Source organism: Giraffa tippelskirchi, chromosome 8 (assembly GCF_054371585.1).
Source record: "Giraffa tippelskirchi isolate mGirTip1 chromosome 8, T2T-mGirTip1v1.2.pri, whole genome shotgun sequence".
In the NCBI taxonomy this organism is placed as follows: domain Eukaryota; kingdom Metazoa; phylum Chordata; class Mammalia; order Artiodactyla; family Giraffidae; genus Giraffa; species Giraffa tippelskirchi.
Genome location: NC_137282.1, coordinates 65,041,848 through 65,063,715, shown reverse-complemented (window position 1 = coordinate 65,063,715; position 21,868 = coordinate 65,041,848). Strand labels below are relative to the sequence as shown.

The 21,868-nt window shown below is 55.4% G+C and overlaps 3 protein-coding genes and 1 long non-coding RNA gene across 4 annotated transcripts in view; 1 reads left to right on the top strand and 3 right to left on the bottom strand.

The window, feature by feature from the left end:
• LOC145517947 (uncharacterized) overlaps positions 1-21,868 on the top strand; it is a 144,860-nt gene that overhangs the window by 68,539 nt on the left and 54,453 nt on the right. Inside the window, exons 19-24 of the long non-coding RNA XR_014062433.1 lie at positions 234-345; positions 4,535-4,760; positions 7,875-7,986; positions 12,177-12,402; positions 15,516-15,627; positions 19,817-20,042. This is a non-coding gene — a long non-coding RNA (uncharacterized LOC145517947). The remainder of the gene's footprint in view (positions 1-233; positions 346-4,534; positions 4,761-7,874; positions 7,987-12,176; positions 12,403-15,515; positions 15,628-19,816; positions 20,043-21,868) is intronic.
• LOC145517888 (uncharacterized) lies at positions 2,385-4,353 on the bottom strand. Its single transcript, XM_081521215.1, has 3 exons — positions 4,000-4,353; positions 3,288-3,600; positions 2,385-3,037 (listed from the first exon to the last, which is right to left on the bottom strand). Exons 1-3 carry the CDS (start codon positions 4,234-4,236, stop codon positions 2,409-2,411), a joined length of 1,179 nt encoding a protein of 392 aa, XP_081377341.1. The 5' UTR covers positions 4,237-4,353; the 3' UTR covers positions 2,385-2,408.
• LOC145517936 (uncharacterized) lies at positions 10,027-11,811 on the bottom strand. The gene is made up of 3 exons (XM_081521275.1): positions 11,642-11,811; positions 10,930-11,242; positions 10,027-10,679 (listed from the first exon to the last, which is right to left on the bottom strand). Exons 1-3 carry the CDS (start codon positions 11,774-11,776, stop codon positions 10,051-10,053), a joined length of 1,077 nt encoding a protein of 358 aa, XP_081377401.1. The 5' UTR covers positions 11,777-11,811; the 3' UTR covers positions 10,027-10,050.
• On the bottom strand, positions 17,667-19,631 carry LOC145517886 (uncharacterized). Its single transcript, XM_081521213.1, has 3 exons — positions 19,282-19,631; positions 18,570-18,882; positions 17,667-18,319 (listed from the first exon to the last, which is right to left on the bottom strand). Exons 1-3 carry the CDS (start codon positions 19,516-19,518, stop codon positions 17,691-17,693), a joined length of 1,179 nt encoding a protein of 392 aa, XP_081377339.1. The 5' UTR covers positions 19,519-19,631; the 3' UTR covers positions 17,667-17,690.

Here is a 21,868-nt window from a genome sequence, read left to right as displayed (position 1 = left end):
CCTGGCCCTGGCCAATCGGTGCGTTCCACCTCCCTGGCCACTGTGATTGGCTCCGGACTGGGGCAGTGCCCAATCGGGGCCCAGGGTCGGGCCTCACGTTGGAAGCCAGGGGAAGACGAGCTCTCGTCCTGCTGGGGTAGGGGAAGGGGTGGGGCCGGGGGAGGTCAGGCTCCAGCAGTGGGAGGGGCTTGAGGTCCGCCTGCGGCAGTTGGTGACCTTCCTGCTCCCCTCAGGGCAGAGCCGCCGGCCTGAGAATGAGGGCACTGCTGAGCCCAGGGGCTGGGATGGCCCGTTGCTGCTGTGGTCCCAGAGCTCCACCCGAGACCTGAGGGAGGCCGTCTGCCCGTGAGTCCTCTCCCGCTTGTCTGTCAGCTTGTTTGAACCATGCTGGGTTTTCTGCCAAGCTGGCTAAGGGGAGTCCCTGGAAATGCAAGGGTGTGGGTTTTGGCAGACTTCAGGGAAGACATGCCAGATGAGCCTGGGAGACTCCCGCTTAATCTGGATTCAGGAGATATCTCTTCCGGCCAGCTAGTAATTGTAGGATAAGCCTAATGAGTCTTCACAGGATGAAGAGAGTAACGTGCCAAGGTAGCAATCGATGTCCTCATTCGAGAGGATGAAGCTGGTGCTCAGAGAAGGGGGGAACTTGGCCACAGCAAGGAGGTGTGCACCCAGACAGAACCCCCAGATCCGGCCATTTGAGCTCAGGGAGGCCACTGGTGTGGCTTGTCCCTGAGGCAGGGGCCGAGGCACGCAGCCCACCCTGATTCCTGCGGGGGCCTGACTTGGGAAGTGCCATCTGGTAGCTTTGAGACTCACCAAACCAAATTGAACTGGAGAGAGGAAGGACACCTTCCTTCATCCACCCCCCACCCCCGCCGGATTCCCACATACCCTGACCCCTTTCTCTGGATTTCGGAGCCATTTCCCGAGTCCCGCTCATATGACCTCATTCGAAGTGCACTGTGGACGAGCTGCCATCTGCAGCTGCTACCAAAGCAGCCAAGGGCTTTAGCTCCCGAGTACCTCCCTTCCTTTGGAACTTGGGGGCCCTCTACTCCCCACTTGCACGCCACAGACCTTTGCTGAGGATTGTGGGGACCCTCACTCAGTTTGCAGCACGTTGTAGCCATCCCTGTCCTCTCAATACCTCCCTTGCAACTCAGCTTGTGAGCTCCTTTGGAGCAGCGTGGCCCACCTGGCTGCAACGGAAGAGACACAGCTGACAGTGAAACAACAGCTTAGATCTGACAGCCGGAAAGCTCTGTCAGAAGGGACCTCCCTCTTCACACCGTAGAGGCTGTAGGAGCCGCCAGGGTTTGGGAACCAGTGCTGGGGCCAAAATGACTCCACAGCTGTTTTCCTTCCTGGGGAGGGTTCTGGCTCGAGTGGGAATGGCTCAAGTCTCCTAAGGTTCTGAAAGCCCACTGTGTGCAGATTCACGGTACACAGAGAGGAGAAGGTGGAGTCCTGCCCTGGAGGTGGGCACAGCTCACGGATGAGCCAGGCAGGCAGGCAGGCAGGCAGGGCATGAGAACACCTGAGCTGCCTTCATGAGTGAATGGTGTGGGGGCAGAGGAAGAGAAGCCGGTCTGCTCCCTCATGTGGTGCCCAGGGCAGGTTGTCCCCAGAGGAAACCCTTACGACGGTGAGGACTATCACTGCTGTTTCCCAAGGGGTTCCGTCGGTGCGTGTCTTCCCCGGAGCGGTCAGGCCGTCTCTAAAGTACACTGGCCGTGGGCATTGCCTCTCCTTGGAACTTCCCATGTGTTTCTCTTTTTTATGGAACAGTGATTTTTCTAGAGGGGTTCTGGGCCACAAGGTTGTTGGGTCATTTTCTAGCCTTCTGTCGTGAAGAACGCTTTCCTGGGCGTTGGGGTGGTTTGTTGTTCCAGCTCCCTTTCTTGGCTTCTTTTGGGAGCTGGTGCCACAAGAGGAGCTCAGCCTCTGCCTTCTGGCTGAGATGTCACCCTTCAAACAGCAATGCCTGCCTGGAGATAATGATGGCATTTGCCAAAAGGGCTTCGTTTGGCACATGATATCTTGAAAGGACGTACACCGTCCTTTCAGCTATCAAAGGCTACTTCAAAGGACATAAAAATGAGAACTCTCCAATGGAGTCTTACAGTAGGTGGAGAGTCCGAAAAAAACTCCTTCAGTCATTTCACTGAGAGGCATTGATTGGGGACACCAAGAATATAGGAAGGAATGCAGAAAGAAAAGATGAAATTGTGTTCAGGATCGGGGGGGAGGGATGAACAGGGCGTGCTTGCCTTGAATCCAGGCTTTGTTGGCGGGTGGGGCATAAAGATGGAAGGGGTCTGCAACTACAAAGTGGTGATGGTAACACAGTATCACCAGAGTTACACAACAGTGTTCCCAAATTGCAACAATGATGAAAAAGTTTACTAATCCCAACTTAACCAACAGAAATACACGAAACCATACAAACAATAAAACATCACCAGAAAGGTGGAAACAAACCAAATGCAAAGCAGTTCAGGGGAAAGGAACTCCATGTCCCCTGGGGGCAGAACGAGTTGCCGGCGTCCACGGTGAGCAGACAGGGATGGAGGCTGCAGAGCCGACCGCTGCCCTGGACGTGGTGTTTCCGGCAAGGGCTCTGGGTCTCTGTCCAGAGCGGGGGCTCGTTCTTCCTGCAGGGGCGGGTGAGTCATCGTCGGCGTCTGGGTGTTGCGCGGGAGCCAGGGCAGGCTCTCCCTTCCGAGGCGGTGACTCCTCCTCTGCCTCGGGTTCTCCTGCCAAAGCCCGAGCAGGTACAGGTGCACGTGGAGGTGGAGGTTCTCGCTGAGGGGGTGGGACATCAGTGCCTGGAGCTGGGGGTCCTGCAGGCACGGAGATCCGATCTGCCCGGTGTGCTGGCCAGTACCCAGCTGGCCTGGTGTCTCTGCGAGGGCAAGTCTCGGTTCTCCATCTGCCCTCGGTGGATTCCTGGGTCCTGCACCTGGAGCCACCACCTCTGTAGGGACAGGTCTGGGAAGTGGAGCCTGGTTCCAGTTGGAGGCCAGTGCTAGAGCTGGGGGAGAAGCAAAGTTTACCCACAGGCCAGCCTTGGCATGTGCGTATCCCGGGACAGAAAGCTTCCAAGAGATTCCCAAAGAATACCCAGCGTCGGATGTCTTTTGGGACTGAAGTGTGCAAGATGGGGGTGGGGGTGTGAGGCCAGCGCTTGCTGCAGGCCCAGCAGCATCTTTCGGGGACTCGTCCCTGTGTAGCTCAGCACCCCCTCCCCACACACTCCCGTGCACCAGCCCCAGCGTCCTCACCTCTGTGCTCTGGCGTGCTGGGCTCCAGGTCCTCCTGCTGCCTCAGAGGCCGGGGTTCTCGGGACTCTGGGTCGGAGCCGGGTGTGCTGAGCTCCGTGGCAGCCTCAGACTGGGCCGCCGGGTGTATCCTGGGCGGTGTCTCGGCAGCAGGCCTTCCCCGCCTCCGCTTCGCCCCCGGTGGGGCTGATGCCTCCGTGGGCACGCTCACCTGGAGCCTGCACTGGGCCTCACGGGCGGGGGGGTGGTGCTCCGACCCCTCCCTCCAGGAGGTGGACGGGGTGTCCCCGTCCTCGGCCTCATCACGTGGGAAGCTCTGCAACGACAGTGACCGTCAGCCAGCCGTGCTGGGAGTTTTCCGAGCTGGGCCCGGCCAGTGGAGCCGCTGCTTCTGCCTGCTCGAACTTCTCTTCCCAGAAGGGTCAGAGACGTGTGTCTGCTCACATCCCCACCCGGGAGGAAAGAGACCCACCTGAGGGTGTGAGGTCAGCCTGGGCGGCCGGCGCTGCCCGCACTCTCCCCATCCCACCCAGCCTGCTCTCCCCTGGGGTGTGGACACAACTTGTCCGCAGGCTTCTGACCCCACATCCGCCTGGGCTTCCTTGAGGGAGACACACCCCGAGAAACCCGCATCCACACACACAGGCAAAGGACCCGGTGTTTCCGGGTGGCATGGGAGAGGTGGCCTGGCCCGGCCTGGGGCTCCCCGTGTTACCTTTCTGTTTCTCCGGGCAAAGGGCCAGAGGCCTCTCGGGGGTGCCCTGAGCCAACGTCGACAGGGTGCCCACGCACACTGCCTGTGAGCTCTCCTGCGGCCCCGGGCTCTGGGCAGGGGCAAACAGCAGAACATCCTGGCAGCAAGTGATCTGGCTGGGGGCTCCTCTCCGCTCTGGAGGCCTGGATACCCGGGTTGCGGGTTCTGTTGGGTTCTGTTGCCGGCAGGTGACATCATTTCCTGGGGTTCGTGCTGAGGTCCCTTCCCCAAAACTTCCCAAGGGAATCTCTGGGTTTCTGACTGCTCGACCACCCCCCTTAGGCCATGTGCAGGCACAGTGACAGCCACACAGCCCAGCCCACAGCCCTGGGGAGGCCTGGGTGCAGCCAGGGCCTGAGCTCCGAGGACCCCGCTGCTCTCAGACCAGGCTCCTTCTTCTCATAAGTGGTGTGGCCCTGGACAAGCATATGCCCCTCAGGGTTTCCCCAGTCTCTCCATCTGCAGAGAGGGGGTCATTCTCCCATCTGTTTCCTAGGTCTGGCGGCCTACGAGCAGCTCCATGCCTTTCCACCTGGGGCCGATATCACGTGGAGCTTGTGCGCTGAGACTTCAGAAAGAAAGACTCCATCCAGGGCTGACACAGCACAGAATGGGGCAGAACGAGGCCTGGATGCGCCGTGGAACCCAGGAAAAGGCACTCCCCCTCCTGACTGTTTTGAGACCCCGCATCCAAGTTGGAGCACCGAAAGGAAGACTCGAAGGTCTCCCTCTCTTATAGAAAAGAGTAGCCAAGTTTCTGGTCCTCTGTTTGCATTGAGATTCTGTTCAAGTGTCCCAGCTCGGCTTCTGCGGGTGGCTGAGCTTCTAATGGATCCCTGGGTTCTTGTCTTTTCCTCTCCAAACCTTCCGTCCTTTTCCCCCTTCTGGGGTGGATGGGCACTGTCATTGCTTCTACCTTCGAGACAGAGTGATGAAAAGTCTGGGCCATCGACTCCTTTCCTCTCTTTGGTTCCGTGTCTCTCTCTGGCTGTGTCCCTCTCTTTTCCTTTCTCGATTCAGTCTGTGTCTTCCTCTTTCTCTCTCGTGTGTGGATGGATGGATGCTAGGAATGCACATGTATATGATTAGATGAGGGTTATGTTTTAGGGATAGGTTAGAGGGAGAGAAAGGCTTTAGGTCGGAGTTGGTCATGGGGGAAGGGTCAAGGGTGGTGGTGGTGTTTCTTGGAATCTGAGTGCTGTGCATTCTTCGTCTCTTTCCATATGAACCCCTTCTCAGATACACCACTTGCAAGGAGTCTCTCATGTTCCGTTTCCTATCTTTTGCATTTGTGAATGCTTAGCTTCTCTGTTGTGAAGAGGTTCCATTGGATGGAAACCCATTGGTGTACTTCGTTTCCCTCTTTCCCTTACTTGAAGAGACCCATTTCTACCTCCGCCCAGCAAATGGCAAGGAGACTCTGATGTTAAGGAGCCTTTGACCTACGCTTCTTTCTAGCTATCTCATGACATCAGCCTTTAGGGTGAGGGTTTTCCCCGATATTGAGGTGGTGTGAGATCAAAACCAATAGCGTTCTTCAGATGTAGCTGTCTGGTTTTCCCATGGACATTGATTGAAGAGGCTTTCTTGTTCCCATTTGGATATTCTCCCCTTCTGTGTCAGAGACGAGTTGACCATGGATGCCGGGGTTTGTTTCTGGACCCTCAACTTGATTCCATCGATCTGGATCTGTGTGTGTTGTTGTATTCCCAATAGCATACTGTCCTGCTGCTGCCGCTGCGGCTAAGTCACTTCAGTCGTGTCTGACTCTGCGCGACCCCATGGCCTGCAGCCTACCAGGCTCCTCTGTCCAGGGCACTTTCCAGGCAAGAGTACTGGAGTGGGTCGCCATCGCCTTCTCCGATACTCTCCTGAGGATCCTAGTTTGCTCGTCTAATTTCCTTTCACACAACCTTGGATGTCCGTATCGGGGCTTTTTCGTCGGATTGTATTGACAATTTAGGCTCTTTTCTGTTTCCGAAACCCCTGTTGCAATTCTTTGTTCGGTGCCAAAATGCATTGGCATTTTGGGAGGAATAGCATCGAAGCTGTGGATTGCCTTGTGGGGCTGTGACATCATTTTCCCAATAGGAATTCTTTCAAGCCCTGAGCACAGCTTCTCTTTGCAGCGATTGGTGTGGGCTTGATCTTCCTTCTTCCATCTCTCGCCGTTTTGTGAGAACAGGTCCTTCCTTCCCTTCTGGGTTAGATGGACTCGTGGGTATCACTTCAGTGAATGGCATTGTCAGTGGGGGTGATAATTCCCTTCTCATTGGAAGACTTTGCTGTGAGTATTAGAAATGCAAGTGATTTCTCTTCCCCTTCCTCCCTGTCCATCTCTCAGAGCCACCGGGAAACAGAGGCCTCATCCAGGGTCACACAGGCCCGAGGGAGTGCAACTAGACTGTTGTTTCTTCAGGCCCTCTGTGCTGGACATCATCCGGGATACTCTGTGTGTGTCTTCCTCAGTCTGGTGTCCCTTCAGACCTTTCCCTAGTTTTCACAGGCTTGTTGTGTTGGTGTTCTTTGTCTGTTTGGAGACACATCCTTGAGAAGCTTTGTGTTTCCACTCATTCATCTCGCGATGTATGACCTGTCTTTTGCTTTTGTCATGAGGTCTTTCCCACAGTAGATATCTTTGATTTTGCAAAGTCCACTGTATTCTCTGGGTTGTTTTGTGGACTGCCTTTTAGTTTTGTGTGTGAAGACTCAAAGCACGTGTCCGGTTTCTGCTCATTGTTCTTCTAGATTTGTGACAAGTTTTCATGGAAACTTTGTCTAGGGATAACTGGAAGTGAACTCGATGTAAGGTGTCAAGTCTCCATCTGCATTCATGTCATGCCCTGCAGTTTCCAATTCCCTGTTCCTGAGTGGTTTTGGAGACCTTGTGGGAAGTTTGGTTGCATCGGAGTTTGCGTTTCCACCTTGAGTAGATTCACACTGTTCTGCCCTCAGGGACACTGTCAAGGGGGAGTGAGGAGCAGCCTGCACTTCCAGCAGTGACCACACGGTGGGGCGAGTGCTGCTCTCCCCTCTGGGAGCCCCAGGCCACAGGCATCCCAGTGAGGAGCCAGCTTTGTGCTCAGCTGAAAGGAGTTAGTCTCTCAGGATCCTCTGAGCCCTTGCCTTTGGATCACCCAGGGTGGGCATTTACTGTGACAGAAAAAAATTGCCCTGAATTCCATGGACGGAAGAGCCTGGCTGTGTAGAGTTCGTGAGTTGCCGTGAATCAGACACAACTGAGGACACAAAAATTCAATAGACTAAAACCCTTTTTGGGGGTGGGGGAAGTGAAAGGGGGTGATGTGGGCTTTTTTGTCTTATATAATAGCCAAGGGAAATCTAGTTTAAACCTAAATTCACATAGATGGGAAAGGTATAGCTCTCCGTCACCCTATTAAAAAAAAAAAAAAAACTACTTAACTTTTCTGAAAGTTTATTTAGTAGCTTCCTTGAGCAGTTCATTGTGAAGCTTTTTTTTTTTTTTTCTGTCACTTTGGCCTCATTAAAAAGTTCGGTTTGCCTTTACTGGATAATTTCGTTCATTGGTTTGTTAGGGAATCTTGGTAATATTTGAGTTTCCTGGGGAGCATGGTCACATGACCTGGCCCTGGCCAATCGGTGCGTTCCACCTCCCTGGCCACTGTGATTGGCTCCGGACTGGGGCAGTGCCCAATCGGGGCCCAGGGTCGGGCCTCACGTTGGAAGCCAGGGGAAGACGAGCTCTCGTCCTGCTGGGGTAGGGGAAGGGGTGGGGCCGGGGGAGGTCAGGCTCCAGCAGTGGGAGGGGCTTGAGGTCCGCCTGCGGCAGTTGGTGACCTTCCTGCTCCCCTCAGGGCAGAGCCGCCGGCCTGAGAATGAGGGCACTGCTGAGCCCAGGGGCTGGGATGGCCCGTTGCTGCTGTGGTCCCAGAGCTCCACCCGAGACCTGAGGGAGGCCGTCTGCCCGTGAGTCCTCTCCCGCTTGTCTGTCAGCTTGTTTGAACCATGCTGGGTTTTCTGCCAAGCTGGCTAAGGGGAGTCCCTGGAAATGCAAGGGTGTGGGTTTTGGCAGACTTCAGGGAAGACATGCCAGATGAGCCTGGGAGACTCCCGCTTAATCTGGATTCAGGAGATATCTCTTCCGGCCAGCTAGTAATTGTAGGATAAGCCTAATGAGTCTTCACAGGATGAAGAGAGTAACGTGCCAAGGTAGCAATCGATGTCCTCATTCGAGAGGATGAAGCTGGTGCTCAGAGAAGGGGGGAACTTGGCCACAGCAAGGAGGTGTGCACCCAGACAGAACCCCCAGATCCGGCCATTTGAGCTCAGGGAGGCCACTGGTGTGGCTTGTCCCTGAGGCAGGGGCCGAGGCACGCAGCCCACCCTGATTCCTGCGGGGGCCTGACTTGGGAAGTGCCATCTGGTAGCTTTGAGACTCACCAAACCAAATTGAACTGGAGAGAGGAAGGACACCTTCCTTCATCCACCCCCCACCCCCGCCGGATTCCCACATACCCTGACCCCTTTCTCTGGATTTCGGAGCCATTTCCCGAGTCCCGCTCATATGACCTCATTCGAAGTGCACTGTGGACGAGCTGCCATCTGCAGCTGCTACCAAAGCAGCCAAGGGCTTTAGCTCCCGAGTACCTCCCTTCCTTTGGAACTTGGGGGCCCTCTACTCCCCACTTGCACGCCACAGACCTTTGCTGAGGATTGTGGGGACCCTCACTCAGTTTGCAGCACGTTGTAGCCATCCCTGTCCTCTCAATACCTCCCTTGCAACTCAGCTTGTGAGCTCCTTTGGAGCAGCGTGGCCCACCTGGCTGCAACGGAAGAGACACAGCTGACAGTGAAACAACAGCTTAGATCTGACAGCCGGAAAGCTCTGTCAGAAGGGACCTCCCTCTTCACACCGTAGAGGCTGTAGGAGCCGCCAGGGTTTGGGAACCAGTGCTGGGGCCAAAATGACTCCACAGCTGTTTTCCTTCCTGGGGAGGGTTCTGGCTCGAGTAGGAATGGCTCAAGTCTCCTAAGGTTCTGAAAGCCCACTGTGTGCAGATTCACGGTACACAGAGAGGAGAAGGTGGAGTCCTGCCCTGGAGGTGGGCACAGCTCACGGATGAGCCAGGCAGGCAGGCAGGCAGGCAGGGCATGAGAACACCTGAGCTGCCTTCATGAGTGAATGGTGTGGGGGCAGAGGAAGAGAAGCCGGTCTGCTCCCTCATGTGGTGCCCAGGGCAGGTTGTCCCCAGAGGAAACCCTTACGACGGTGAGGACTATCACTGCTGTTTCCCAAGGGGTTCCGTCGGTGCGTGTCTTCCCCGGAGCGGTCAGGCCGTCTCTAAAGTACACTGGCCGTGGGCATTGCCTCTCCTTGGAACTTCCCATGTGTTTCTCTTTTTTATGGAACAGTGATTTTTCTAGAGGGGTTCTGGGCCACAAGGTTGTTGGGTCATTTTCTAGCCTTCTGTCGTGAAGAACGCTTTCCTGGGCGTTGGGGTGGTTTGTTGTTCCAGCTCCCTTTCTTGGCTTCTTTTGGGAGCTGGTGCAACAAGAGGAGCTCAGCCTCTGCCTTCTGGCTGAGATGTCACCCTTCAAACAGCAATGCCTGCCTGGAGATAATGATGGCATTTGCCAAAAGGGCTTCGTTTGGCACATGATATCTTGAAAGGACGTACACCGTCCTTTCAGCTATCAAAGGCTACTTCAAAGGACATAAAAATGAGAACTCTCCAATGGAGTCTTACAGTAGGTGGAGAGTCCGAAAAAAACTCCTTCAGTCATTTCACTGAGAGGCATTGATTGGGGACACCAAGAATATAGGAAGGAATGCAGAAAGAAAAGATGAAATTGTGTTCAGGATCGGGGGGGGAGGGATGAACAGGGCGTGCTTGCCTTGAATCCAGGCTTTGTTGGCGGGTGGGGCATAAAGATGGAAGGGGTCTGCAACTACAAAGTGGTGATGGTAACACAGTATCACCAGAGTTACACAACAGTGTTCCCAAATTGCAACAATGATGAAAAAGTTTACTAATCCCAACTTAACCAACAGAAATACACGAAACCATACAAAAAATAAAACATCACCAGAAAGGTGGAAACAAACCAAATGCAAAGCAGTTCAGGGGAAAGGAACTCCATGTCCCCTGGGGGCAGAACGAGTTGCCGGCGTCCACGGTGAGCAGACAGGGATGGAGGCTGCAGAGCCGACCGCTGCCCTGGACGTGGTGTTTCCGGCAAGGGCTCTGGGTCTCTGTCCAGAGCGGGGGCTCGTTCTTCCTGCAGGGGCGGGTGAGTCATCGTCGGCGTCTGGGTGTTGCGCGGGAGCCAGGGCAGGCTCTCCCTTCCGAGGCGGTGACTCCTCCTCTGCCTCGGGTTCTCCTGCCAAAGCCCGAGCAGGTACAGGTGCACGTGGAGGTGGAGGTTCTCGCTGAGGGGGTGGGACATCAGTGCCTGGAGCTGGGGGTCCTGCAGGCACGGAGATCCGATCTGCCCGGTGTGCTGGCCAGTACCCAGCTGGCCTGGTGTCTCTGCGAGGGCAAGTCTCGGTTCTCCATCTGCCCTCGGTGGATTCCTGGGTCCTGCACCTGGAGCCACCACCTCTGTAGGGACAGGTCTGGGAAGTGGAGCCTGGTTCCAGTTGGAGGCCAGTGCTAGAGCTGGGGGAGAAGCAAAGTTTACCCACAGGCCAGCCTTGGCATGTGCGTATCCCGGGACAGAAAGCTTCCAAGAGATTCCCAAAGAATACCCAGCGTCGGATGTCTTTTGGGACTGAAGTGTGCAAGATGGGGGTGGGGGTGTGAGGCCAGCGCTTGCTGCAGGCCCAGCAGCATCTTTCGGGGACTCGTCCCTGTGTAGCTCAGCACCCCCTCCCCACACACTCCCGTGCACCAGCCCCAGCGTCCTCACCTCTGTGCTCTGGCGTGCTGGGCTCCAGGTCCTCCTGCTGCCTCAGAGGCCGGGGTTCTCGGGACTCTGGGTCGGAGCCGGGTGTGCTGAGCTCCGTGGCAGCCTCAGACTGGGCCGCCGGGTGTATCCTGGGCGGTGTCTCGGCAGCAGGCCTTCCCCGCCTCCGCTTCGCCCCCGGTGGGGCTGATGCCTCCGTGGGCACGCTCACCTGGAGCCTGCACTGGGCCTCACGGGCGGGGGGGTGGTGCTCCGACCCCTCCCTCCAGGAGGTGGACGGGGTGTCCCCGTCCTCGGCCTCATCACGTGGGAAGCTCTGCAACGACAGTGACCGTCAGCCAGCCGTGCTGGGAGTTTTCCGAGCTGGGCCCGGCCAGTGGAGCCGCTGCTTCTGCCTGCTCGAACTTCTCTTCCCAGAAGGGTCAGAGACGTGTGTCTGCTCACATCCCCACCCGGGAGGAAAGAGACCCACCTGAGGGTGTGAGGTCAGCCTGGGCGGCCGGCGCTGCCCGCACTCTCCCCATCCCACCCAGCCTGCTCTCCCCTGGGGTGTGGACACAACTTGTCCGCAGGCTTCTGACCCCACATCCGCCTGGGCTTCCTTGAGGGAGACACACCCCGAGAAACCCGCATCCACACACACAGGCAAAGGACCCGGTGTTTCCGGGTGGCATGGGAGAGGTGGCCTGGCCCGGCCTGGGGCTCCCCGTGTTACCTTTCTGTTTCTCCGGGCAAAGGGCCAGAGGCCTCTCGGGGGTGCCCTGAGCCAACGTCGACAGGGTGCCCACGCACACTGCCTGTGAGCTCTCCTGCGGCCCCGGGCTCTGGGCAGGGGCAAACAGCAGAACATCCTGGCAGCAAGTGATCTGGCTGGGGGCTCCTCTCCGCTCTGGAGGCCTGGATACCCGGGTTGCGGGTTCTGTTGGGTTCTGTTGCCGGCAGGTGACATCATTTCCTGGGGTTCGTGCTGAGGTCCCTTCCCCAAAACTTCCCAAGGGAATCTCTGGGTTTCTGACTGCTCGACCACCCCCCTTAGGCCATGTGCAGGCACAGTGACAGCCACACAGCCCAGCCCACAGCCCTGGGGAGGCCTGGGTGCAGCCAGGGCCTGAGCTCCGAGGACCCCGCTGCTCTCAGACCAGGCTCCTTCTTCTCATAAGTGGTGTGGCCCTGGACAAGCATATGCCCCTCAGGGTTTCCCCAGTCTCTCCATCTGCAGAGAGGGGGTCATTCTCCCATCTGTTTCCTAGGTCTGGCGGCCTACGAGCAGCTCCATGCCTTTCCACCTGGGGCCGATATCACGTGGAGCTTGTGCGCTGAGACTTCAGAAAGAAAGACTCCATCCAGGGCTGACACAGCACAGAATGGGGCAGAACGAGGCCTGGATGCGCCGTGGAACCCAGGAAAAGGCACTCCCCCTCCTGACTGTTTTGAGACCCCGCATCCAAGTTGGAGCACCGAAAGGAAGACTCGAAGGTCTCCCTCTCTTATAGAAAAGAGTAGCCAACTTTCTGGTCCTCTGTTTCCATTGAGATTCTGTTCAAGTGTCCCAGCTCAGCTTCTGCGGGTGGCTGAGCTTCTAATGGATCCCTGGGTTCTTGTCTTTTCCTCTCCAAACCTTCCGTCCTTTTCCCCCTTCTGGGGTGGATGGGCGCAGTCATTGCTTCTACCTTCGAGACAGAGTGATGAAAAGTCTGGGCCATCGACTCCTTTCCTCTCTTTGGTTCCGTGTCTCTCTCTGGCTGTGTCCCTCTCTTTTCCTTTCTCGATTCAGTCTGTGTCTTCCTCTTTCTCTCTCGTGTGTGGATGGATGGATGCTAGGAATGCACATGTATATGATTAGATGAGGGTTATGTTTTAGGGATAGGTTAGAGGGAGAGAAAGGCTTTAGGTCGGAGTTGGTCATGGGGGAAGGGTCAAGGGTGGTGGTGGTGTTTCTTGGAATCTGAGTGCTGTGCATTCTTCGTCTCTTTCCATATGAACCCCTTCTCAGATACACCACTTGCAAGGAGTCTCTCATGTTCCGTTTCCTATCTTTTGCATTTGTGAATGCTTAGCTTCTCTGTTGTGAAGAGGTTCCATTGGATGGAAACCCATTGGTGTACTTCGTTTCCCTCTTTCCCTTACTTGAAGAGACCCATTTCTACCTCCGCCCAGCAAATGGCAAGGAGACTCTGATGTTAAGGAGCCTTTGACCTACGCTTCTTTCTAGCTATCTCATGACATCAGCCTTTAGGGTGAGGGTTTTCCCCGATATTGAGGTGGTGTGAGATCAAAACCAATAGCGTTCTTCAGATGTAGCTGTCTGGTTTTCCCATGGACATTGATTGAAGAGGCTTTCTTGTTCCCATTTGGATATTCTCCCCTTCTGTGTCAGAGACGAGTTGACCATGGATGCCGGGGTTTGTTTCTGGACCCTCAACTTGATTCCATCGATCTGGATCTGTGTGTGTTGTTGTATTCCCAATAGCATACTGTCCTGCTGCTGCCGCTGCGGCTAAGTCACTTCAGTCGTGTCTGACTCTGCGCGACCCCATGGCCTGCAGCCTACCAGGCTCCTCTGTCCAGGGCACTTTCCAGGCAAGAGTACTGGAGTGGGTCGCCATCGCCTTCTCCGATACTCTCCTGAGGATCCTAGTTTGCTCGTCTAATTTCCTTTCACACAACCTTGGATGTCCGTATCGGGGCTTTTTCGTCGGATTGTATTGACAATTTAGGCTCTTTTCTGTTTCCGAAACCCCTGTTGCAATTCTTTGTTCGGTGCCAAAATGCATTGGCATTTTGGGAGGAATAGCATCGAAGCTGTGGATTGCCTTGTGGGGCTGTGACATCATTTTCCCAATAGGAATTCTTTCAAGCCCTGAGCACAGCTTCTCTTTGCAGCGATTGGTGTGGGCTTGATCTTCCTTCTTCCATCTCTCGCCGTTTTGTGAGAACAGGTCCTTCCTTCCCTTCTGGGTTAGATGGACTCGTGGGTATCACTTCAGTGAATGGCATTGTCAGTGGGGGTGATAATTCCCTTCTCATTGGAAGACTTTGCTGTGAGTATTAGAAATGCAAGTGATTTCTCTTCCCCTTCCTCCCTGTCCATCTCTCAGAGCCACCGGGAAACAGAGGCCTCATCCAGGGTCACACAGGCCCGAGGGAGTGCAACTAGACTGTTGTTTCTTCAGGCCCTCTGTGCTGGACATCATCCGGGATACTCTGTGTGTGTCTTCCTCAGTCTGGTGTCCCTTCAGACCTTTCCCTAGTTTTCACAGGCTTGTTGTGTTGGTGTTCTTTGTCTGTTTGGAGACACATCCTTGAGAAGCTTTGTGTTTCCACTCATTCATCTCGCGATGTATGACCTGTCTTTTGCTTTTGTCATGAGGTCTTTCCCACAGTAGATATCTTTGATTTTGCAAAGTCCACTGTATTCTCTGGGTTGTTTTGTGGACTGCCTTTTAGTTTTGTGTGTGAAGACTCAAAGCACGTGTCCGGTTTCTGCTCATTGTTCTTCTAGATTTGTGACAAGTTTTCATGGAAACTTTGTCTAGGGATAACTGGAAGTGAACTCGATGTAAGGTGTCAAGTCTCCATCTGCATTCATGTCATGCCCTGCAGTTTCCAATTCCCTGTTCCTGAGTGGTTTTGGAGACCTTGTGGGAAGTTTGGTTGCATCGGAGTTTGCGTTTCCACCTTGAGTAGATTCACACTGTTCTGCCCTCAGGGACACTGTCAAGGGGGAGTGAGGAGCAGCCTGCACTTCCAGCAGTGACCACACGGTGGGGCGAGTGCTGCTCTCCCCTCTGGGAGCCCCAGGCCACAGGCATCCCAGTGAGGAGCCAGCTTTGTGCTCAGCTGAAAGGAGTTAGTCTCTCAGGATCCTCTGAGCCCTTGCCTTTGGATCACCCAGGGTGGGCATTTACTGTGACAGAAAAAAATTGCCCTGAATTCCATGGACGGAAGAGCCTGGCTGTGTAGAGTTCGTGAGTTGCCGTGAATCAGACACAACTGAGGACACAAAAATTCAATAGACTAAAACCCTTTTTGGGGGTGGGGGAAGTGAAAGGGGGTGATGTGGGCTTTTTTGTCTTATATAATAGCCAAGGGAAATCTAGTTTAAACCTAAATTCACATAGATGGGAAAGGTATAGCTCTCCGTCACCCTATTAAAAAAAAAAAAAAACTACTTAACTTTTCTGAAAGTTTATTTAGTAGCTTCCTTGAGCAGTTCATTGTGAAGCTTTTTTTTTTTTTTTCTGTCACTTTGGCCTCATTAAAAAGTTCGGTTTGCCTTTACTGGATAATTTCGTTCATTGGTTTGTTAGGGAATCTTGGTAATATTTGAGTTTCCTGGGGAGCATGGTCACATGACCTGGCCCTGGCCAATCGGTGCGTTCCACCTCCCTGGCCACTGTGATTGGCTCCGGACTGGGGCAGTGCCCAATCGGGGCCCAGGGTCGGGCCTCACGTTGGAAGCCAGGGGAAGACGAGCTCTCGTCCTGCTGGGGTAGGGGAAGGGGTGGGGCCGGGGGAGGTCAGGCTCCAGCAGTGGGAGGGGCTTGAGGTCCGCCTGCGGCAGTTGGTGACCTTCCTGCTCCCCTCAGGGCAGAGCCGCCGGCCTGAGAATGAGGGCACTGCTGAGCCCAGGGGCTGGGATGGCCCGTTGCTGCTGTGGTCCCAGAGCTCCACCCGAGACCTGAGGGAGGCCGTCTGCCCGTGAGTCCTCTCCCGCTTGTCTGTCAGCTTGTTTGAACCATGCTGGGTTTTCTGCCAAGCTGGCTAAGGGGAGTCCCTGGAAATGCAAGGGTGTGGGTTTTGGCAGACTTCAGGGAAGACATGCCAGATGAGCCTGGGAGACTCCCGCTTAATCTGGATTCAGGAGATATCTCTTCCGGCCAGCTAGTAATTGTAGGATAAGCCTAATGAGTCTTCACAGGATGAAGAGAGTAACGTGCCAAGGTAGCAATCGATGTCCTCATTCGAGAGGATGAAGCTGGTGCTCAGAGAAGGGGGGAACTTGGCCACAGCAAGGAGGTGTGCACCCAGACAGAACCCCCAGATCCGGCCATTTGAGCTCAGGGAGGCCACTGGTGTGGCTTGTCCCTGAGGCAGGGGCCGAGGCACGCAGCCCACCCTGATTCCTGCGGGGGCCTGACTTGGGAAGTGCCATCTGGTAGCTTTGAGACTCACCAAACCAAATTGAACTGGAGAGAGGAAGGACACCTTCCTTCATCCACCCCCCACCCCCGCCGGATTCCCACATACCCTGACCCCTTTCTCTGGATTTCGGAGCCATTTCCCGAGTCCCGCTCATATGACCTCATTCGAAGTGCACTGTGGACGAGCTGCCATCTGCAGCTGCTACCAAAGCAGCCAAGGGCTTTAGCTCCCGAGTACCTCCCTTCCTTTGGAACTTGGGGGCCCTCTACTCCCCACTTGCACGCCACAGACCTTTGCTGAGGATTGTGGGGACCCTCACTCAGTTTGCAGCACGTTGTAGCCATCCCTGTCCTCTCAATACCTCCCTTGCAACTCAGCTTGTGAGCTCCTTTGGAGCAGCGTGGCCCACCTGGCTGCAACGGAAGAGACACAGCTGACAGTGAAACAACAGCTTAGATCTGACAGCCGGAAAGCTCTGTCAGAAGGGACCTCCCTCTTCACACCGTAGAGGCTGTAGGAGCCGCCAGGGTTTGGGAACCAGTGCTGGGGCCAAAATGACTCCACAGCTGTTTTCCTTCCTGGGGAGGGTTCTGGCTCGAGTGGGAATGGCTCAAGTCTCCTAAGGTTCTGAAAGCCCACTGTGTGCAGATTCACGGTACACAGAGAGGAGAAGGTGGAGTCCTGCCCTGGAGGTGGGCACAGCTCACGGATGAGCCAGGCAGGCAGGCAGGCAGGCAGGGCATGAGAACACCTGAGCTGCCTTCATGAGTGAATGGTGTGGGGGCAGAGGAAGAGAAGCCGGTCTGCTCCCTCATGTGGTGCCCAGGGCAGGTTGTCCCCAGAGGAAACCCTTACGACGGTGAGGACTATCACTGCTGTTTCCCAAGGGGTTCCGTCGGTGCGTGTCTTCCCCGGAGCGGTCAGGCCGTCTCTAAAGTACACTGGCCATGGGCATTGCCTCTCCTTGGAACTTCCCATGTGTTTCTCTTTTTTATGGAACAGTGATTTTTCTAGAGGGGTTCTGGGCCACAAGGTTGTTGGGTCATTTTCTAGCCTTCTGTCGTGAAGAACGCTTTCCTGGGCGTTGGGGTGGTTTGTTGTTCCAGCTCCCTTTCTTGGCTTCTTTTGGGAGCTGGTGCCACAAGAGGAGCTCAGCCTCTGCCTTCTGGCTGAGATGTCACCCTTCAAACAGCAATGCCTGCCTGGAGATAATGATGGCATTTGCCAAAAGGGCTTCGTTTGGCACATGATATCTTGAAAGGACGTACACCGTCCTTTCAGCTATCAAAGGCTACTTCAAAGGACATAAAAATGAGAACTCTCCAATGGAGTCTTACAGTAGGTGGAGAGTCCGAAAAAAACTCCTTCAGTCATTTCACTGAGAGGCATTGATTGGGGACACCAAGAATATAGGAAGGAATGCAGAAAGAAAAGATGAAATTGTGTTCAGGATCGGGGGGGAGGGATGAACAGGGCGTGCTTGCCTTGAATCCAGGCTTTGTTGGCGGGTGGGGCATAAAGATGGAAGGGGTCTGCAACTACAAAGTGGTGATGGTAACACAGTATCACCAGAGTTACACAACAGTGTTCCCAAATTGCAACAATGATGAAAAAGTTTACTAATCCCAACTTAACCAACAGAAATACACGAAACCATACAAACAATAAAACATCACCAGAAAGGTGGAAACAAACCAAATGCAAAGCAGTTCAGGGGAAAGGAACTCCATGTCCCCTGGGGGCAGAACGAGCTGCCGGCGTCCACGGTGAGCAGACAGGGATGGAGGCTGCAGAGCCGACCGCTGCCCTGGACGTGGTGTTTCCGGCAAGGGCTCTGGGTCTCTGTCCAGAGCGGGGGCTCGTTCTTCCTGCAGGGGCGGGTGAGTCATCGTCGGCATCTGGGTGTTGCGCGGGAGCCAGGGCAGGCTCTCCCTTCCGAGGCGGTGACTCCTCCTCTGCCTCGGGTTCTCCTGCCAAAGCCCGAGCAGGTACAGGTGCACGTGGAGGTGGAGGTTCTCGCTGAGGGGGTGGGACATCAGTGCCTGGAGCTGGGGGTCCTGCAGGCACGGAGATCCGATCTGCCCGGTGTGCTGGCCAGTACCCAGCTGGCCTGGTGTCTCTGCGAGGGCAAGTCTCGGTTCTCCATCTGCCCTCGGTGGATTCCTGGGTCCTGCACCTGGAGCCACCACCTCTGTAGGGACAGGTCTGGGAAGTGGAGCCTGGTTCCAGTTGGAGGCCAGTGCTAGAGCTGGGGGAGAAGCAAAGTTTACCCACAGGCCAGCCTTGGCATGTGCGTATCCCGGGACAGAAAGCTTCCAAGAGATTCCCAAAGAATACCCAGCGTCGGATGTCTTTTGGGACTGAAGTGTGCAAGATGGGGGTGGGGGTGTGAGGCCAGCGCTTGCTGCAGGCCCAGCAGCATCTTTCGGGGACTCGTCCCTGTGTAGCTCAGCACCCCCTCCCCACACACTCCCGTGCACCAGCCCCAGCGTCCTCACCTCTGTGCTCTGGCGTGCTGGGCTCCAGGTCCTCCTGCTGCCTCAGAGGCCGGGGTTCTCGGGACTCTGGGTCGGAGCCGGGTGTGCTGAGCTCCGTGGCAGCCTCAGACTGGGCCGCCGGGTGTATCCTGGGCGGTGTCTCGGCAGCAGGCCTTCCCCGCCTCCGCTTCGCCCCCGGTGGGGCTGATGCCTCCGTGGGCACGCTCACCTGGAGCCTGCACTGGGCCTCACGGGCGGGGGGGTGGTGCTCCGACCCCTCCCTCCAGGAGGTGGACGGGGTGTCCCCGTCCTCGGCCTCATCACGTGGGAAGCTCTGCAACGACAGTGACCGTCAGCCAGCCGTGCTGGGAGTTTTCCGAGCTGGGCCCGGCCAGTGGAGCCGCTGCTTCTGCCTGCTCGAACTTCTCTTCCCAGAAGGGTCAGAGACGTGTGTCTGCTCACATCCCCACCCGGGAGGAAAGAGACCCACCTGAGGGTGTGAGGTCAGCCTGGGCGGCCGGCGCTGCCCGCACTCTCCCCATCCCACCCAGCCTGCTCTCCCCTGGGGTGTGGACACAACTTGTCCGCAGGCTTCTGACCCCACATCCGCCTGGGCTTCCTTGAGGGAGACACACCCCGAGAAACCCGCATCCACACACACAGGCAAAGGACCCGGTGTTTCCGGGTGGCATGGGAGAGGTGGCCTGGCCCGGCCTGGGGCTCCCCGTGTTACCTTTCTGTTTCTCCGGGCAAAGGGCCAGAGGCCTCTCGGGGGTGCCCTGAGCCAACGTCGACAGGGTGCCCACGCACACTGCCTGTGAGCTCTCCTGCGGCCCCGGGCTCTGGGCAGGGGCAAACAGCAGAACATCCTGGCAGCAAGTGATCTGGCTGGGGGCTCCTCTCCGCTCTGGAGGCCTGGATACCCGGGTTGCGGGTTCTGTTGGGTTCTGTTGCCGGCAGGTGACATCATTTCCTGGGGTTCGTGCTGAGGTCCCTTCCCCAAAACTTCCCAAGGGAATCTCTGGGTTTCTGACTGCTCGACCACCCCCCTTAGGCCATGTGCAGGCACAGTGACAGCCACACAGCCCAGCCCACAGCCCTGGGGAGGCCTGGGTGCAGCCAGGGCCTGAGCTCCGAGGACCCCGCTGCTCTCAGACCAGGCTCCTTCTTCTCATAAGTGGTGTGGCCCTGGACAAGCATATGCCCCTCAGGGTTTCCCCAGTCTCTCCATCTGCAGAGAGGGGGTCATTCTCCCATCTGTTTCCTAGGTCTGGCGGCCTACGAGCAGCTCCATGCCTTTCCACCTGGGGCCGATATCACGTGGAGCTTGTGCGCTGAGACTTCAGAAAGAAAGACTCCATCCAGGGCTGACACAGCACAGAATGGGGCAGAACGAGGCCTGGATGCGCCGTGGAACCCAGGAAAAGGCACTCCCCCTCCTGACTGTTTTGAGACCCCGCATCCAAGTTGGAGCACCGAAAGGAAGACTCGAAGGTCTCCCTCTCTTATAGAAAAGAGTAGCCAAGTTTCTGGTCCTCTGTTTCCATTGAGATTCTGTTCAAGTGTCCCAGCTCGGCTTCTGCGGGTGGCTGAGCTTCTAATGGATCCCTGGGTTCTTGTCTTTTCCTCTCCAAACCTTCCGTCCTTTTCCCCCTTCTGGGGTGGATGGGCGCTGTCATTGCTTCTACCTTCGAGACAGAGTGATGAAAAGTCTGGGCCATCGACTCCTTTCCTCTCTTTGGTTCCGTGTCTCTCTCTGGCTGTGTCCCTCTCTTTTCCTTTCTCGATTCAGTCTGTGTCTTCCTCTTTCTCTCTCGTGTGTGGATGGATGGATGCTAGGAATGCACATGTATATGATTAGATGAGGGTTATGTTTTAGGGATAGGTTAGAGGGAGAGAAAGGCTTTAGGTCGGAGTTGGTCATGGGGGAAGGGTCAAGGGTGGTGGTGGTGTTTCTTGGAATCTGAGTGCTGTGCATTCTTCGTCTCTTTCCATATGAACCCCTTCTCAGATACACCACTTGCAAGGAGTCTCTCATGTTCCGTTTCCTATCTTTTGCATTTGTGAATGCTTAGCTTCTCTGTTGTGAAGAGGTTCCATTGGATGGAAACCCATTGGTGTACTTCGTTTCCCTCTTTCCCTTACTTGAAGAGACCCATTTCTACCTCCGCCCAGCAAATGGCAAGGAGACTCTGATGTTAAGGAGCCTTTGACCTACGCTTCTTTCTAGCTATCTCATGACATCAGCCTTTAGGGTGAGGGTTTTCCCCGATATTGAGGTGGTGTGAGATCAAAACCAATAGCGTTCTTCAGATGTAGCTGTCTGGTTTTCCCATGGACATTGATTGAAGAGGCTTTCTTGTTCCCATTTGGATATTCTCCCCTTCTGTGTCAGAGACGAGTTGACCATGGATGCCGGGGTTTGTTTCTGGACCCTCAACTTTATTCCATCGATCTGGATCTGTGTGTGTTGTTGTATTCCCAATAGCATACTGTCCTGCTGCTGCCGCTGCGGCTAAGTCACTTCAGTCGTGTCTGACTCTGCGCGACCCCATGGCCTGCAGCCTACCAGGCTCCTCTGTCCAGGGCACTTTCCAGGCAAGAGTACTGGAGTGGGTCGCCATCGCCTTCTCCGATACTCTCCTGAGGATCCTAGTTTGCTCGTCTAATTTCCTTTCACACAACCTTGGATGTCCGTATCGGGGCTTTTTCGTCGGATTGTATTGACAATTTAGGCTCTTTTCTGTTTCCGAAACCCCTGTTGCAATTCTTTGTTCGGTGCCAAAATGCATTGGCATTTTGGGAGGAATAGCATCGAAGCTGTGGATTGCCTTGTGGGGCTGTGACATCATTTTCCCAATAGGAATTCTTTCAAGCCCTGAGCACAGCTTCTCTTTGCAGCGATTGGTGTGGGCTTGATCTTCCTTCTTCCATCTCTCGCCGTTTTGTGAGAACAGGTCCTTCCTTCCCTTCTGGGTTAGATGGACTCGTGGGTATCACTTCAGTGAATGGCATTGTCAGTGGGGGTGATAATTCCCTTCTCATTGGAAGACTTTGCTGTGAGTATTAGAAATGCAAGTGATTTCTCTTCCCCTTCCTCCCTGTCCATCTCTCAGAGCCACCGGGAAACAGAGGCCTCATCCAGGGTCACACAGGCCCGAGGGAGTGCAACTAGACTGTTGTTTCTTCAGGCCCTCTGTGCTGGACATCATCCGGGATACTCTGTGTGTGTCTTCCTCAGTCTGGTGTCCCTTCAGACCTTTCCCTAGTTTTCACAGGCTTGTTGTGTTGGTGTTCTTTGTCTGTTTGGAGACACATCC